Source organism: Mastigoproctus giganteus, chromosome 12 (genome assembly GCF_048544385.1).
Source record: "Mastigoproctus giganteus isolate SK-2022 chromosome 12, ASM4854438v1, whole genome shotgun sequence".
Taxonomy (NCBI): Eukaryota; Metazoa; Arthropoda; class Arachnida; order Uropygi; family Thelyphonidae; genus Mastigoproctus; species Mastigoproctus giganteus.
The window spans coordinates 69,640,138-69,659,680 of record NC_143586.1 but is presented as its reverse complement, the minus strand read 5'-3'; the positions used below and the strand labels follow the sequence as shown (position 1 = coordinate 69,659,680).

Genomic DNA, 19,543 nt, shown 5'->3' with positions numbered 1-19,543 from the left:
TTTTGTTTCCCTCACTAATCTCACTGCCCCTCTCTGCACCTGTTCCAACACACTAACATCCTTTCTAAAATGAGGCTTCCAGATTTGTATGCAGAACTTTCATGGTTAGACCACAATGGTGTGGTCTAACCATTGACTGTACACTGATATAATCGCCCCTCCTTAACTTTGCTGGAAAAATTCCTGTATATCATGATCCTGTATATTTTTTTTTTTTTTTTTTTTTAGGAGCATTGGCAACTAAAGCCATATTTCTCCGGGAATATGTGGTGGTCATTCCCTGACCTTATAATTTCCGCATCCTCTATATTTGGCGGTGACGGGCTCGAACCCCGGTCTAATCAAGAAGTGTGTGCTACGCACTGCTGCTCCTTCCCACCTGGCTAAGGAGGCACCATAATCCTGTATATGAACTGTCCTGGGAGCCAGTCTGCACTGCTCAGAAAAATCTCATATCTGACTGCACAATTACTCCCCAGGTCTTTTTTCCAGAAATTGAAGTTGAACATTTGTTAATGTCCAACTTCAATTTCCACTTCTCAGCGCATCTGCCTACTTTTTTAGATCTTATTGCAGTAGCATACCCTGATTATGTCATTAACCATCCTTCCAACCTCCATTCCATATCTTCTGCAAAATTGGTCATTAAGCCTGATATCTCTTCATCAATAACATTAATAAATATTGGAAACAACAATGGACCCAGCACTGAACCATGGGGGACTCCACTAATAATATTAGTCCAAGAAGAGCAGTGTCCACTGATAACCACTTTCTGTATTTTCCTGCTCAACCATCCCTTTATCCATAGCAGTAACTTGCTTCTAATGGTACAGTAATCTTTTATATAGATAGTATGAATCAGAGCTGTGATACTCAATATGTTCTACGTTGATAATAATATTAGTAAATAAGAGGAGTTTACCTCAATATCTTTAAAGATATTGAGGTAAACTCCTATCCTAAAGTACTATCCAAGACATTTTACATTCGTTTAATAACATTCATTCTAGACTCAAATTTACACTGGAAAGGGAAGATACGGATACTAAGTCATTAAACTTTCTAAATTTCACGCTTACCCGTGACTCGAACAAAATACAATTTAGCATCTATCGAAAACCCACAAACACCGGTATGCTTCTTCATTATAATAGCTACCACCCGTTCACCTACAAAAGATCGATTATCTTTAATCAATTTCTAAATGCCTATAAATATTCAACGACGGATTCTGCTTTGGACTCAGAAATACAAATATTAACTAGCAGATTCTTGAACAGGGGTTATCCCATTAACACAATAAATCGAATTAGGGTACAAGCTAAGGATAGGATAAAAAATACTACACCAATCAACAATAGTAATATCAAAAAATACTTTATTTCTGTCCCATATGTTGAACAGTGGCACAAACAACTTAACAGATTCTTTAAAGATACCGAATTTAAAATTATAGCTAGGCCTATACGGAAGTTACACACTATACTGAACAATCGCTCGGTTCTTTCCGCGTTCGCAACACAAATTAATGATCTAGTATACAACATTTCTTGCGGTGATTGCGACTCGTCTTACCAGGGTTCGACGCGGTTTTCTCTTAATATTCGTGTAAATCAACACGAAGCCTCAGTTCGTGCTTCTCGTTCAGCAGCGTCAGAATTAGCCTTTCATGCCATTAACGAAAAACATACTTTTTTATTTAACGAGGCCAAAATACTTAACGTTCAACGTAATTATACGCGACTATTAATTGCAGAAACCGTTGAAATTAAATTACACGAGAATTCTGTTAATGTTCGGCGGCCATATTTGATCTCCGATGCATGGACCTTTACGCGCATGCGCGAAGACATATAATCACTATTTAAGTTGCAGGTTTAGCCTGATTTGGTAATTTTCATTCCTGTGATCACGACAGTCGGTCGAAAAGCATTGTCAGCTTCAGGAAGGAAAATCGTTTTGAATATTTTCGTTAGATTCTTTTAATTGCGTTAATTTGAATTTTAATTGTTTTGAATTGATTTTGAATTGTGTTAAATTGATTATTTAATTATTTATATTTTACTTTAATTATATTTATAATTTACTTTAATGTACCGGTAAGTTGTCGATTTTTTCGTTTTTTCCGTTTTAATTTCTGGAGGGTATCATACGGAAGTGTTCCACGTACTATATTGAGGTAAACTCCTCTTATTAATTTACTAGTAATCTTTTATGTGGAACAGTGTCAAAAAAAAAAGGCTTTGAAGTTATATGGTCTCCAAATTTATTTCTCACAAAATAAGCAATGTATACATGCAGGACTGCTTTTAGTCTAACTGCCAATTAGTACTGTTTTTTAGAACTAATTTAACTCTAGGGTCCTGAGCTGGATATCATCATTCTTCTCTTTCTTCGTGATTCCCATCTACTTCTGACTCTCTCTCTCTCTCTCTCTCTCTCTCTCTCTCTCTCTCTCTCTCTCTCTCTCTCTCTCTCTCTCTCTCTCTCTCTCTCTCAGGGTAACTCTGAAATTTTTTTGACTGGTGCAGCATAAGCCTCAGGCTTCCTTGCACTATACGGCTAATAATAATAATAATAATGATGATGGCAGCACAATACAGTATGTCACATTGATTGCAATGCACTAAACAGTATACTATTTTTATAATACTAAAATGCCATCCTTCACTCATCAAGAACAATGTGTCGTTGTCCAATTTTTGCATCAAAAGTTCAAATGAAATCCATTGAAGGAAATGTCAGAAGTGTCTTGTAGATATTACAGATGTGAAAAAAGTTAATAGTTAGGTACATTAAGTTTCTTGAACGATGGGAGTTCTCCGAGAACGAAGCATGTGAACCAAGACATCGTACCAGTCATCATACCCAACATTCACCATGGTGAGGAAATGGTTTTGGGTGATAGAAGATCAACAGTGGATGAAATTGCAATAGCTACAGCCATTTCTGTTGGTAACATGCATACCACATTCCATGAAGATTTCAGAATGAGAAGGTGTCAGCTCAATGGGTTCCCAGAAACAAAAACAAAATCATATCAATTTGAGTAAAGCAATGCTCACTCGAGATGCTGCGGTGAATGGATCTTTCTTTTCCTTGATTTTCACAATGGATGAGACAAAGATTTCTCTCTTCAATCCAGAAACGAAATGTCAGACTGCCCAATGGAAGCACACTGATTTACCACTGCCCAAAAATGTTCCATATTGTTGGAAGTGCAAAGAAAATGATGGTTGCTGTTTTCTGGGACACTGATTGGATAATCTTTACTCATCGTGTAACCAAGGGCTAAATGGTGACAGGAAACTAAAATGAAGAAAAGGTTCCTCCCAAGCACTTCAGAAAAAAAATGTCCACACAGACTGAATCACATTAATTTCCATCAGGACAACTCTACTCCATCGTTCTGGAAATGTGCAAAATTTTTTTTAAAGAAAACAACATTGAGGTTATTCCACATCCTCCATACTCACCTGACCTTGCACAGAGCGACTTTTGGTTGTTCCCAACGATGAAGGATGCTCTTCATGGCAGAAAATATCCTAGCTGACAAGCAGCTCCTTCTGCCATTTACCAGTGGGCTGAATGTACCTCCAAAGAAAGCTCTGCTGTGGCTTTCACAGCTTGGAAGAACAGGAGTGAAAAATCTGTGCAGCTTCTTTGGGACTATGTTGAAAAGTGAGGCAAGTATCACCTCTGTATTTGTGTGCTTTATGAGAAATAAATTTTGTACCTGAAGTTGCAGGGGAATTTTGGGCAACATTTTCCAGGAAGAAAAGTGCATCTTATATTTTAACAAATATAGACATATTTTAGTTCCTTCCAGTTTTATTTCATTTCAACTGGACAGTTCAAGTAACTGGATTTTTTGTCCATTATCGTCCATTTTTCAAAGCAATTTATATTCTACTTCAAACAATGACCGAAATGTTTTTGTGTTTTTTTCTATTTAAATTATGTTCAGTCCATCATAATATTTAACTGATTATCCCTCTATACCTGCTCTCATTATAGGCATGCAAGTAATCAGCATAGTCACCTGAAGTCTTCTTTATTTTCTCATTATGCAGCATCTGTTTTAGTTGAATTATTTTTAATACTTTCATTAAAGAAGATCCTGCCCTGAGAACCTTCTTTAATGGTAGTACTCAAAATAACTCAACTAAAAATACATGAAAATAAACTAAAAATATATGAAAATTAAGAAACCAGCATGACATTTATTTTAAATTGAAAAAGCAGATTATGTAAAGAACTAATGAGAGAAATGATGTTTCATTAAAATAATAATCCCTTACTCATTCTTATGCAATCATATATGGAGATTAGAGAAAAGAAAAAGAACATACAGCGTTGCCTCATAACTAATGCAGAAAAGCTTTCAGTTAGTTAAAAAAAAATTACCTCTCTTTAGCCCATTTTTCCATTTTAGATTGAACACTTGGGCTAGGAATACCAGTAGGAGTCATTTTTCCTAGACCTAAAGGATCAAAGGCACCCATAGAATAAGGAGCATAAGGTGTACTTGGAGACATTTGATTTCTTAGCATCTGTAACTGGCGCTCATACATTTGTCGTTGCTTTTCAAGGGCACCTGAATTAAAACATTATGAAACTTTTTTTAAGTAACATTACTCAAATGAAAATTAAAATGACAATGAAAATAAAAAAAAAAAAAAAAAAAGTGAACAGTTGTAGCGATTGGCAATTTTACTTTTATATACTCATATTGTAAGAAATAGCAATATTTCCTGAGAAATACACAAACTGAAAAGCTCTCTTAATCAACTGTGATTCCCTGCCAAAATGGTAACTGGTAAATGTTAACTTGAACATGTACTTCATACATATCTCTATAGATGAAAGACTTTTTCTGAGAGGAAGAAACTGTACAAATGAAGCCAAGCAGCACGTGATCAGTGATAATAAAATTAGAAAAGATTGTTTATTAGAAAAACTTTCAATACTAAAGGCACATAAAACTCCTAGATTAGCATTAGCAGAGGCATATGATGCAAGAAAGCAAGTTATATAGCATCAGCCAAAAAAAAAAAACGCTTCCCAAATTCACTCCATATGTTTTTTAGTTCTTCCTTGAACTTATTTAGGTTGCTGACCTCTATGACGACAGATGGAAACTTGTTCCAACAATCAACCGCCTGCTAGCTAAAGGCAAATTTCTGCACATCTATTCTACAACTGTCTTTCCTCAATCTGAATTTATGTCCTCTGAGGTGAGTAATTTGAGCAAGAGGAAGAATCTCATCAGCAGTGAGCTTGATCAAACCATTCAAGGCCTTATAGTCCTCAACCAGATCACCTCAAAGGTGCCTCGTCACCAGATGCTGCAATTTGCAGAACCTAAGCCTTTCCTGGTAACAAACACCAACCCTTTGTTCCATTCACCAATCTCGTTGCCCTTCTCTGTACTTGTTTCAGCAGCTCTACATCCTTCCTAAAATGAGGCCTACAGATGTATGTATGCAATACTCAGTGTGGCCTGACCATTGCCTTATACAAGAGGGTAATCATTTCCATAGATTTGATAGCATACACCCAGTAATTTAGAGAGAGGAAGAGAGAGCAGAGAGTGTATGGAATTTTTAAACCTAGCCTCAGGGGAGAGAGGATCCTTTAGATTTGAGAACTATTAACATATTGCCAATCCATAAATGTTGATTTAAGAGCAAAGTTGGCATAACTTCATAAAGTAGGGGAAATGATGATTGAAAATGCGAGGGCATCTAGACAGAAATGGTACTCTGAAGAAAACAGCAGCATAGTTTTTGTAAAGGGAAAATCTTGTTTAAGTAAACTAGCTAGCCATTTTGAAAGAGTCACTCATGAGCTGGTTGCAGGAAATAATTTGGACTTTAGCAAAGGATTTGATTCTGTCCCACACAAGTTACTGTATAAACTGGAAGACATTGGTATCAGGGTTAAGATTAAAGTGAGATCCCTTAAGAATCAGAGATGAGACTGCTTGTTTCTGATTTTCTTAAATGACACTGATGAGATGAAAGAATGCAAGAAGTGATGTCAAAATTTACAGATGATATCAAGATCAAGAGAATGGTTAATAACCAGTGCCAAACAGGTCTCCTTCAGAATGGCTTGGATAAGCTTCAGAGATAATCACAAAAGTGGCAATAATTTTAATGCTGCAAGGTAATAACAATGACACTTAAGTAATAACAAACCAAAAATTTTAATAAATTGGGCGAATTGAGTAAAACACTACAGGAAGAGGAAAATAGAGATTTGGGGGTTATGATACAGCTAGACATTAGCATTAGTAGAGGCATATGATGCAAGAAAGCAAGCTTATTCAGCATAAGCCAAAAAAAAAAAAAAAAAACACAACCACTACTTCCATTTCACCCCTCCGTTCGTTCGAAATACCTGTCCAGCTGAGCCTTAAATTTGTATAGAAATTTCCTTAAATTTCCGCACATCTATCTGACATCCGTCCTTCCTCAATTTGAATTTATGCCCTCTCAGGTGATTATTCTGAGCAAGAGGAAGAATCCCATCGGCATTGAGCATGCTCAAGCCATTCAAAGCCTTATACACCTCTATCAGCTCACCTCGCCGATGCCTAGTCTCCAGACTGTAATTTGCAAAACTTAAGCCTTTCTTTGTAAGAGCAACCCTTTGTTCCATTCACTAATCTTGTTGCCCTTCTCTGTACTTGTTCCAGCAGCTCTACATCCTTCTTGAAATGAGACCTCCAGACCTGTATACAGTACTCAAGGTGTGGCCTGACCAATGCCTTATACAAGGGAATAATCACATCCCTATCCCTGCTAGAAAAATTCCTGTATATCATTGACAAGACACCATGAGCTACTCTTGCAGCTCGTCTGCACTGCTCAGAGAACTTCATATCTGCCTGCACAATTACCCCCAGGTCCTTTTAATTCTCTACCACTGTCAGCGTAGTACCACAGAGATGATACGTTGATCTGGGGTTACTGTTTTTCTTGATTCATTTCAAAACTTTCATTCATGTTTTACATGAATTTCTCTATGCATGTAGTCAGTCTACAAAGAAGATCCATGGTAGCCTATCAATGATTTATCAAACATTTACATGTAGAGATGAGATAGGTCATAATCAAACTGGATAAGGCAATGATGAGACCACACTTGAAATAATGTGTTTACATACAAGGCCACACCTAACAAAAAGTTATTAAGGTTCTTGAAGAGGTTGAAAGATGGGTGAGGTAGTTGGTGAAATTGACAAAAGGGTGCTGATACAAGAAAAAACTGAATATGTTGGCTACAGAACAGTTATACCTTAGAGCTTAGTAACTATGCTCCTTAACAGACAATTTATGTGGGTTTGCACACTTCACATGTTTTATGCAAATAGATTAGCATACTTTATGGCCAATATTCATTAATCGGAAAAAAGTTTTTTTTAAAATTACAAATTTAATGGTAAAAGCCATAGTTTTTCTATTATTTTCAAAAAAAGATAGGAACTATGCTAGGATGGCGAGACATAAAAAGGGCAAAAAAAAGAGTCTTCATCATAAATCTGGAGAGTTGGCAGGCATGCATTGGACAAACTGTGGGCCCTCTAAAGTATGGAGTTTATGAATGCCATCCAATGTCAACTATGAGTTCATGTTTTAACTAGCATATACAAGAAATCTTTATAAAGCTCTAGGAAATTCTAAAATTTAATGAAAACTTTTAATGTCATCTGTTAATTTATAGAAAACTACAAATATTCTTCTAGAAAAGTTTCTCAATTTTTTTCTTTAAATATTTTTGGCAGATATATTGTCAGGATGACAATATATCTGCCAAAAGATCAACTTATCATATAACTTGTGTTATGCACACTAGTTCTGGCTATAAACAATTTCCCATAGACACCAGTGCCTCTGTTATGTCAGTGCCCCTATGCAACAAAAATGCATATTATAGACTCATTGCCCACTTTATTAAGCTACTACAAGACCACACATGTATGGCTGAAAGACTATGACTGTGATACATCATACTATATATTCCTACATCCCAGAAGAATGGGCGCAACCCTAACAATCGTGGAGAGGACATTATAGACAACACAATGGCTAAAAAAATATGATTACGTGACCTTTTGAATCTGGAATGCTTCATATACCAGAAAACTGAGGCCAAAAAAGTCAGTTGATATCCAGATTGAGTTTAGTATAAACCAACAGACAAACAAATTCATTAACATGCCACTATGTGGGAAAGAACAGTTCAGATTCAGTTGGTGAATGAGGTAGCAGGCATCCATGCATATGGTCTACTGCCTACATCATAGCAGCAGCAGACAATCTCACATAAACCACTAGTGCGTACACAGTTGTGTACAGCATCAGAACTGTACTGAGGATGAGGCAAATGAGGCTCTTGCCTCAGATTAAAAGCTGAAAGGGGTGCCAAAAGAAAGATTAAATATTTGCCAACATTGCTATGAGTAACAGGGGCACAATTTTTTATTCTTGCTTGAGCTACTAAAATGGCTCGGCACGGCCCTGTATAGCATATTTGCATACTGAGTAGACCTACAATGGGCTACCGAGTATGCAAATTGAACATAAGCAGACTGGAAAACGTTATGATGATCTGGAAATACTTCATATCTCTATATTGTTTAGCTCACCTTTGATAATGCACTATAAATATAGTTTAATCCAAAAATATATTAGTTTTATGTTCTTAATAATATACAAATTATGAACATTTGTGTATTATTACAGACCATTCCTGGACATCAGAAAGGCAAGGTAGATTAGGTGCAAAATTAATATGCAGTTTTATGACTGACAGATTAATAGACAACGATATTTTTGTATTAGGGTTACTCTTATTGGTATTAAGGACTGCTAAATGAAAGAAATATGTAAAGAACCACAAGAAATATACTGCTTTAACAGTTTAATTGTTTCTAAGAGTGCTTAGCAATTGTATAATACAAGAGGTTGTCAGTCAGTCAACCAGGTTTAAGATGACACTTAATGATCAAGTGCTGCCCAGAACTAAAGATCAGTCTATTTAACAAATTATAAGAGTTTATATTAAACACTATACTATTCAGTAGTTGAAATACTAGAGAATACATTCAACTCATTCAAAAGAACCAAAAAAAGGATGAAAAATAAAATAATAATAAAAAAAATTAAAAAAATACAAAAAAAAAAAAAAAAAAACACAGACCTCAAATAGAGAATTTAACTAGAAGTGCAGAGTCATCTACAATCCAATTAAAAGAAATAATTACAAGAAAGAAAAGAAATAAGTCACAGTACTAAATAATGCTTGTTTTGGATTTATCTACAGAATTATATTTTAAATCAAGCCAGTCATGGCACAAACCAGAGTTGCTAAGACGGTGGCAATTTTATTTTTAAATTCTGGAAAAAAATTTGGGGTTTTTAAATTCTGCTTTGACCTTACCAATATTTCATCTTTTTTGAAATATTTATAGTACTTAACACGTGTAACTTTTCACTTTTTAATAAAAAATTAAATATTTAAAAAATGCCACTTTTCATTGTTAACTTTATTAGTTATTTTCAAAATATAAAAAAATTCATTCTACTGAAAAAAAAAAAAAAACATTTAGACAATACAGACATGAATCCATTAGTCTTGTCTGTCTTCCAGTTGCAAAGGCTGCTAAGTGCACAAAATTTTAAATGGCACACAAACATTGTTTCTGCTTATTAAGTCAACAAATACTTCTAAAAAACTTTTTTAATGCATAAATATTAGATACTTTTATTCATTTCCATTTTCAATTTTTTTCAAAATTTATTTCAAATTTGGCCCACTTATAATGCACAAAATTTGATAAGTGCAACTCTTGTTTCCCACAGATTAGCATCCATCTTCACTGATTATCATTTTTTGTTTTCCTGTCTTTATTTATGCAAAAACAATAACAAATCTTTCAACAATGAAGCATGGAAATCTGTAGATGTTTATTTAATGGGGTGGAAAGCAGTAATAGCAGACTTGAGAAAACATGTAATTTGAAACTTCATAGTTATGTTGGCATCTATCAAGTCCCATGCTGTGCTTCAAGAAAATAACTGAAAAATAGTAGCATATCATCTGATAGGTACGAGAATTTATTTATTCTGTGAAAACCATATAAAAAACAAATTCAGGAACTCTCACAGTAAAGTTTTACTATATTTAGGAGGCTAGAAAAATTTCCGGATTTTTAATCGTTAATTAAAAAGTAATGCAGGAGCCTTACCTCCACAGGCCTCCATAGCTGAGTGGTCAGGAGGAGGAGTAAATGCAGTCGAACATGCTCTTTGAGTAGACTGGGGTTCAAGCCCCTGACTGCTAAATATGTTCAATTTGCCAACCTGCACTGGACCAGCATGGAAGATTGGGTCTATTTCCCTCAACATGGGAAATGTACTTCCATCCTGCAGTGCATTAATAATGGCTGCTGCTTACCTTTTGTTAATGCAAGAGCATTATTTCTGAGAGGCACCTGTCAGATTCTGCACTACCACTGAAGGGTTAATTAAAAATTTGCTTGTACATATTTTGATTAAATCTCAGAATATCATCTAACAACATATAGAAATATACTATGTTTCTATGTATTATTAGGTTTTTATATGAATGTGGGAAATCACTAACCTAAAAAACAAATATTTTAAAAAGAATGACTTATTCAAAGAAACTACAAAAATTATACCTACATTTATATAAAAACCTGCATGTTAATTTACCAAAGCAAATTATGACGATTAAATTTATGGCCAATCAGGTAGTTAAGTATTATAAATTGAAACAACTGGTCAGCAATTGAAATGACTGAGAATCATAATCTCATTGCTCTTGTATTATTATCATTTTTTCCACTAAGATTACTAGGTTACTCTTGATAAATATGAATATTCATTTATTCATTAAAAATAAACTCTGACTTTTTAAAAAATTTTTTTAATCTCACTTTCCATCAAAACACATTTCCAGAAAATAAATTTACTTACTGTGCTTATCTTCTTCGTGCTGCCTCTCTAGGGATTTCATGGCTGAATGGATAGGATCATTACTTAATTCTTTCATCATTAGCTCTTCCCTTGCAAATTCATAATCAATTGGTCTTCCAGGAGTTTCTGTTACTTCAGGATCTGATAATGTTAAAACAACCTTCATAATTAACATGAATCACCAAGCATTAACACTGATTTATTTAAATTCAGAGTGGTTCCAAAAAAAAAAAAAAAAAAAGTTTAAAAGGGAATAGTGTCAGCTATCCTCTAAATTTCTTGATTTATAGAGGTTCAGTATAAGAGAAAATTTGATAAATCCACTCTCTTCCTTTAATATTACAGATTACTTTATTCTGTTTCTATAATTATTTAAGAAATGGAACATAAACTACTTACTTGTAGCTTTCGGACAGTTAACACGTAAGAAATGGTTATTGCCCCATAAAACTCTGTCTCCGTGACGAAGCTGAGTTTTGGATGTTATGACTGATCCATTGACACAAGTCCTGAGGGAGGAAATAACAAGAGTATACATAGAAGAAATTTTTGGATAGAATGTAACAGCAAAATTACAGCAATAAATTTAATCAGTACTATAATGGTTTTAAAATCACATCTCCCATTTCAAAGAAATTCATGTTTCATGAATTTATTCAAGTCTCATGATTTAAAAAAACAGCAGAAATGTTTAAAATTGCTTTTATTTTATTTATTTTGTATGATGTGAGCAATACACGAAGGAGTCAGTTTTTTCCTGCTTCCTTCGTGTATCGTGGCCGTGAAATCCAACCGTAACTGGAGGTGCGGCACCATCGTGATATTCAAGCCCGAGGCGGGAATCGAACCCGCGACCTTTTGGTTGCCAGGCAGGCACTTAACCCACCTGGCTAGCCTGGTTGGCATATTGCTTTTATGATAGTCCAGCATTAGGTAATGCTTAAAAATTCAATAAAGGTCTCATGTGGTAGATAATCAGATAAATGAACCTACCACATAATATTAAGTACAGACACAAAATACGACATACCAAACCTGCTACCTTAAAAAAAAAATACAAGTAAATTACCTGGCTCCATCAAGTGGAGTAATGTAAAGATCAGAGTTTTCCATTGTTATGATACAGTGCTCTGGCATAATACCTAATCCATTTAACTGAATATCTTGTTGAACTGGAGCATCTGGTCTACCAACTAATGTATGTTCCTGAAAAAAGAAAAAAAAAAAAACAGCTTATACTTAATCATTCTCTAATGTAACAAGGTCTAATGCTTCTTTAAACAAACTTTTTATAAAAATTGATTAATAGTAATTTTTTATTAATATTTTGATGGCATATTAAAACTAGTATTTCTCTTTTAAAATTTACTTTGAAATAAGAGTTAATTTTTTTCTGAATGATGCACTTCTGACAGACATTTGTGAAAATTTCATTGACACACACTTAAAAAGGTCTAGGTTTTTTTTTTACTTTTTTTTTTAATTTTTAGGGGCTCACTTAAATTAAACCAAAGAGGTTACATTATTTTTATATCTCACTAACAAGCAAACTGATTTTGGTGTGTGTGTGTGTGTGTGTGTGTGTGTGTGTGTGTGTGTGTGTGTGTGTGTGTGTGTGTGTGTGTGTGTGTGTGTGTGAGAGAGAGAGAGAGAGAGAGAGAGAGAGAGAGAGAGAGATTTTTCAATTTAGCAAATTTTTTTTTGAATTCCCTTGGAAATTACATTTAAAATAGTTTCCGCAGAACAGAGAAAAATTTCCATGTAACAAATGGATTACGATCGTGGCATGCCTAAAATTAATTAGGCTTTTGTTGTTTTATTTAAATTATAAATCACATTATTCACGATTACCTGTTTATATAGAAAGCACAAAAGCGCAGGTGGCACCAGCTGTATGCTAGCTAAATTAGGGTGCTATTAAAATAAATTATTAAAGAAGGTTTTCGGGAATGTAGCTCAAAAAGAAGTTATATTTTAGATAAAATAAGTGTGGGTGAGTGATAGGCTAAGATTTGGGACCTAAAGGTGGTTTTATTTTTCGGACTGTGAACTTTTTTAAAATGGCTATCATTATTAGTTTGGACATAGGAAAACATTGGAAATTTCAAGGTCATTAAATTTTTAAGGAACTATAATCAGTCACTGGGAATTCTTAGTAGAATAGTTTTGCTACCTGATAGCTTTGATGTAGGAGTTTTAAGGATACCAAATTGTATTTAAAAATACTCACGTGTTGCTGAGTTATACATTATTGGTATTTTCAAGGTCACAGTAATTCTATCGAGTCAGTCATTTGGATGTTTCCAGGAGATAAAAGAACTACAGCAGTGCCACTTGCTTATTCAGTGGTGACTAGAAATTCGGCATAAATTGCATAACATTATTAAATTGGGACATCACGAGGAAGCTTCATCACTGAATAAGAGCTACTCCATTTATATGGCTATGGCAGGTTTAGTAGATCGGCAGCTTAAATCTCAAGCCCGGATAAATGGTGAGGGTTGACGTCAGGAAGGGCATCTGGTTGTAAAAACTATGCCAAAACCAATAGATGTGTTCCGGTTAAGAAGTTAATCCAACTAGAGGAGAAGAAGAGGATGTAAAGTGTGAATCAGGAACATTGAATGCCGACCCCATATAACGTGGGAAAAGGCGAAGAAGAAGAAGATAGAAAGCACTAAACACACATTATTTATAACTTCTAACTTATTCAATATGGCAGAACGTACACAATGCGTGAATTGCAAACTACTATGCATTAGAGCATGCACTGATGAAGTGGTTGATTGATTGATCCCTTCAGAGTTATGTTCTAGATGGCAAATAGAGTTATGCTGGTATGCAGTATATACTCATATTTACAGATACATGCAGGCTTGAATCACCCTCTAAAAACATGCCATTTTGCCTTGCCCTCTGATCTCATCCTGATGCAACATCATCATCTAGGGATGCCATTTCGTCAGCTAACCTTGGGCATTGAAACAGCTTGGCACAGAATTGAATCTAAGTTGGTTATAAGTACTATAACCAACCTAGAACGGATGAATATTTGTACATAGTAATAATGCCATAATTAACAAAATTTATTGATGGTACTAACAAGGAAATCAGATGAACAACATTGAATTGGAAAAAAGAAAAGTTGAAGAGTTGTTGATGTAACAATAAATGGCTAGACACTGAGTTATAAAGAGTGGCTTTTCTACGTACAAAGTTTTGAGCTGAATATGGCCTGTCAGTGGCACCCTTCTGATACTAACACCCTTGGCACCTACCCCAATGCCAAGGTATTTCTATGCTACCAAGTACTCAGTAGCATAGCGATCCTACGCTACTGAGTACTTCCATCAAAAACACTCATTGCTCGGTCTGAAAGAACAGTACCTAGTCATAAAAGCAACAGGGAGCACATAACTATAATGGCATGCTCCAATGCCACTGCTAGAAGTACAAAACAAGATAAAATCATTCATAGTTGGGAAAACTAAGCAGCCACGATCTTTCAAGAGAACAGAAATAGTTCTTCCCATGTAAATACTATAACCAACCTAGAACGTGCCAAAATCACGAAATTTTTAAAAATTGAGTTTTTTAATAAATTCATTCTATCTGTAAGTAAATACTTGAAATCAAAGGGTTTACTGACAAAAGTTGTCTGTCCTCTTCATTGACAAAGCACTATCGCAATAAGTCAAGACTTCGAATGGATGAATATTTGTACATAGTAATAATGCCAAAATTAACAAAATTTATTGATGTACATTGAACACACACACACACACACTTATGGTACCAGCAAGGAAATCAAATAAACAATGTTGAATTGGGGAAAAAAAAAAAAAAAGTTGAAGAGTTGTTAATGTAACAATGAATGGCTAGACACTGAGTTATAAAGAGTGGCTTTTCTACATACAAAGTTTTGAGTTGAATATATTACAAACTACTGCACCATAAATTATTTCTAGAATTTAGTGTCTATCAGCCTTTTTCCAAAACCAAAACTCCAAGAGGAAGGAAGGGTAATATCTTGGTTTATACTTGAGACCATAAAAAAGCAACATCAGTGATGTTACTTTTTTATGATCGCATGTAGATATAAATTTTCAGTGATGCATTTTAAACAGGAATGCTACAGAATGTATATTGAAAAATGCATGGCACTTCGTAGAATCAACTGGGGAGAGTGTTAAAGGAAAGAGAGCACTATAAGCAATTGTATTATAATGTAAGTTTATTGTGTGCTTGTGCATGTGTGCATCTGTGTATGTGTGTCAAAGATGCCACGTCAAACAGGTAACCTGGTAAAATACATCTCAGAAAATCTCAGATGCTTTTATTCTGGTAACCAAAATTTATAAGTATCTCTTCTGCTTCTACTAGTATACAGAAACAAAATCAAAGGAATAATTCATTATTACTCTGATAATCAGTATCAGAGGATGTTACTTTATTGTTTAACATACGTATCTGGAGCAATGATTAGTAAGGTAAAAAACCTAAGTACTTAAAATCATAAAACTTAACAAAACTTACTTTTAAATAATAAACTAATAGTTCATTCATGGAAGGATCAGCATTAAGATTAACCAGATAATATTTGTCTTTTTCCACTTTAATTCCTGATGCTTGTACAGAAATACCCATTTTTTCTAATGCTTGTTGTCTTTCCTATAAAAATAAAGACTGATTTCAATAAATTTTAAAAGCCTGGCAAAAGAAACAATGTTTAGATTTACAAAATATCAGAAAGTTCTTTTCTTACTAAAATAATCCATTATTGCAACAGTTCTTTTTAAACCACATTTTTTGCAAAACCTATAATTCAACAGCATTATTGACTGTCATCAATATCAACAAATGCATCCCTAGTCTCAGAGGGTCCATTGATGACACTTAAGTCTCTATTTTACACAGGACTTCTAGGACTTGCTTGATCCTAGGAATGCACCAAAACATTAATCTATCTTGTTACATGCATCAATAATTCACATATCTTCTGTTCTATTATGCCGATGAGCATTTCATTTAATAACATATCCATTTCAAGCCCCGATTGTATGGTACTGAATTATTTAGGTATCCATATCCAGTTTGAGAGTACCCTGATGATTTTCAAAAAGCCATGTATTCAAAATTGCACTTAATCAGGGATAACATATTACATTCAAAGTCCTTCATATTAACCTCCCCAACCCAAGGGAATGAGAAATATGGCTTTTATACTGATAGTTCATAAAATCAGCAAAAAATAACAAAGAAAAGTTTCAGCATTTAATGTAATTTTGCTAATAATATAGAATAATCTAATTAAGAATATATACTACATATTAGAGGCCTCCGTAGCCAAGTGGTCAGGAGCGGGAGTGCAGGGCACATGCTCTTTGAGTAGACTGGGGTTCAAGCCCCTGACTGCTAAATACGGTCGATCTGCCAACCCACACTGGACCAGCGTGGCAGATTATGGTCCATTTCCCTCATCATGAATTGTTGAGGAGGCTTCCATCCTGCAGTGGGTTGATAATGGCTGCAATTTACTTTTTACTACAGTATTATTATAGGTATATCAGGCTTAATGTCTAAATTTGCAGATGATGCATATGTTGGCAAGGTGGTTAATGACAGTCATAAGGCTACTGCAAAAGATATAGGAAAATTGGGTTGATGGGCTGCGAAATGGCAATTGAAGTTTAACATTGAAAAATGCAAGGTACTGCACATTGGTAGCAGTAACTCCAGAGTAACTTATACACTACGCAAGAGTAGTGGAGAATGAAAAAGACCTGAGGGTAATTGTGCAGTGAGACAAAATATTCTCTGAGCAGTGCAGATATGCTGCAAGGCCAGCTCATGGGGTTTTGTCAATGATATATAGAAACTTTGTTAGCAGGGATAAGGAAGTGATTATCCCTTTGTACAATAAGAAGGCCATGGTTAGGCCACATCTTGAGTATTGTATACAGCTCTGCAGCCCCCACTTTAGGAATGATGTAGATCTGCTGGAACGAGTGCAGAGAAGGGTGACCAGATTGGTGAAGAGAACAAAAGGGTGCTCTTACCTAGAAAGGCGTCAGTTCTACAAATTGCAACATCTCAAAACCAGGCATCTGTAGGGAGATCTGACTGAGTTGTTTAAAGCCTTGAATGGATTGCGTAAGCTGAATGTTAATGGTATTCTTTCACTTGCTGAGACCACACACAAGGGACCATAAATTCAAGTTGAGGAACGATGTTGCAGAATTGATGTGCGGAAGTTTGCCTTCAGCCAGCAAATGGTTGATTGTTGGAGCAGGCTTCCATCTGTTGTTGTTGTAGAAGTGAATGGGTTGAATAAATTCAACAAATTCTTGGAGGGTACGGATTGATGAACTTTTTTTTTTTTTTTGGTTAATGCTATATAAGCTTGTTTTCTTGCATCATTTGCCATTACTACTTCTATTGTTAAGCAATAAAATGAAGAGTGTACATTTTGCACTGATCACACAGTGTAGTAAGATTACTTGTAAATTATGTGCGTACAGTATCTACATATATATTTGAACATCTACACACACACACATATATATATATATATATATATCAAGACTTAACCATAGACAGAAGAATTGGTTTCAGACTCCAAAATAATCTGTTAAAATGCACTGTTTCAGTCAAAAAGCATGTTTTAAAAGAGAATTATGAAGCCACACGATAGTGGTTAATTCATTCTTGTAGTTAGTTTTAGGCTGGGTGAGAAAAACGAGGTAAAAGTTCGCCCCCTTGATGAGTGTCCTTCAATGAAACTTCTTGTTAAACCACAGTGAGTACCTCTTCTTTATCACAAATTTTGGGTTCTGTTACATCTGCAATGAGTTCCACATTATTCATGCATATCCTGAAACATAAGTCCACATCCACTTCAGTGTAGTCTTCAAAACACACGTCCTTCTAAGTTTAAGCAATGACATACATCCTCAAAATATTCTTTACTATTATCAGACTGTTCTTTGCAAATAAAAGAAATATGCAAAGCTTCATTCATTGTATCATTCAAGGCAACACATCCGGCATATTTGAAGAAGCTGGCTATCACTTTTTTTTGTTAATCTCATCCCACACTGAAACACAAAAATACAATGTCTGTAGCACATTGATTTTACATTGTGTTTTGCTTTTGAGACACACCACAATTTTGTTTAATAGCACTCTTTGATAGTTTTCCTTAAAGCACTGGATTACATCTTGTTCAGGTGTTTGAAGAACTCATATCATATTAGGTGGCAGGTACTTGACAGTGACTGCAAGTAAGCCATTCACTTGTCAATGAGAAGTGTATTTATCCACAAACAGCAAAAATTTTCTCTTCTCCTGCTCTTCTTGAGATATAAGTCTCTAATCCATTCTTCATAGATTTTGATTGCATCTAGCTTTTTGGTTTGCTTGATCCCAAGAGTACCCTTTCAAGATCTAGCCATCACACTCTAATCCTACCTTGTGCAGCAAATTTCTCTAAGATTTCTCTCAATTCAATCTTTTTCAAATTTTCAGAACAGTAAATAGTGTACTCTTAGGAATGCTGAACTATTTAGAGATGTCAGTTTTAGAATGCATACCATTATCTATAGCTTGTAAAATTATAATTTTATTTGTGACTGGAAAATCTACCCACTTCATAGTAGCCATATTCATAAACATACAGCCAGTACATACTGTATAATGAAATAAACTTCTAGTTGCAGTTAATAGCTTGCAGGCTAACTGCAAGTGATTTCTAATGATTGGTCTGCAGGCTCATCATTAGCTTCAATAAATTATTAGTATTCTTTCATTTTGAAATGAGAATATTGTAATAATAATAAAAAAATTTTCAGATGATTAAAGAGAATTTGTTTGCCTTTCAAAGTCATTATAACAAATGTAAAACTGCAATTAGATTTATAGAAAATCAGGTAGGACTTACCACACAGGTCATTATAGCATGCTGGGACATTAAAAAGGAAGTTGCTATAAAAAGCACTGATATTAATACACTTTTTTTTGTATTTCCTCCAAGCAATGAAAAGTGTGAGCATGACTAAAAAGTGATATCATGTTTGTTATTAATACAATGCTTACATATGTAAACAAATAATACAGCCTCTCACTTGCCTTATCATAAACAATGCATCATTGGGTAAATAAGGAACAGGGTACCAAAAAAAAAAAAAAACTCTTATCCATGATAAGAGCACAACTGATTAACCAACCTGACAAAACGGTTTTTATACATAAGTAATATAACAAGACAATAATTGGAGATCACAGTGAGTGTACATACAGTATACATGCATACTTATTGTTTATATCATTTGTAAAGGTTTAAAGAACAATCAAGGTGAAAAGTTTTTGTATAGCTTATTTCTTTCCCCTTAATTCTTCCAAATGTGTATAAAGTTTATGTGTGAATGAGTTTAACTCTGTATTACATTGGTCGTGTTAGAGAATCATTCTATTTCTCTCCACATACTGCATAGTACAATTTTTTCATAATTGTTTCTTAAGTGAGGAAA

The 19,543-nt window shown here is 34.6% G+C and overlaps 1 protein-coding gene across 1 annotated transcript in view; it reads right to left on the bottom strand.

Moving 5' to 3' along the window:
* Khc-73 (Kinesin heavy chain 73) overlaps positions 1-19,543 on the bottom strand; it is a 959,680-nt gene that overhangs the window by 451,906 nt on the left and 488,231 nt on the right. Inside the window, exons 13-17 of the mRNA XM_090386270.1 lie at positions 15,552-15,686; positions 12,085-12,221; positions 11,415-11,524; positions 11,016-11,156; positions 4,411-4,600 (exon numbers count right to left, since the gene is read on the bottom strand). Of these exons, the coding sequence (XP_090242396.1) occupies positions 4,411-4,600; positions 11,016-11,156; positions 11,415-11,524; positions 12,085-12,221; positions 15,552-15,686 (713 nt within the window). The remainder of the gene's footprint in view (positions 1-4,410; positions 4,601-11,015; positions 11,157-11,414; positions 11,525-12,084; positions 12,222-15,551; positions 15,687-19,543) is intronic.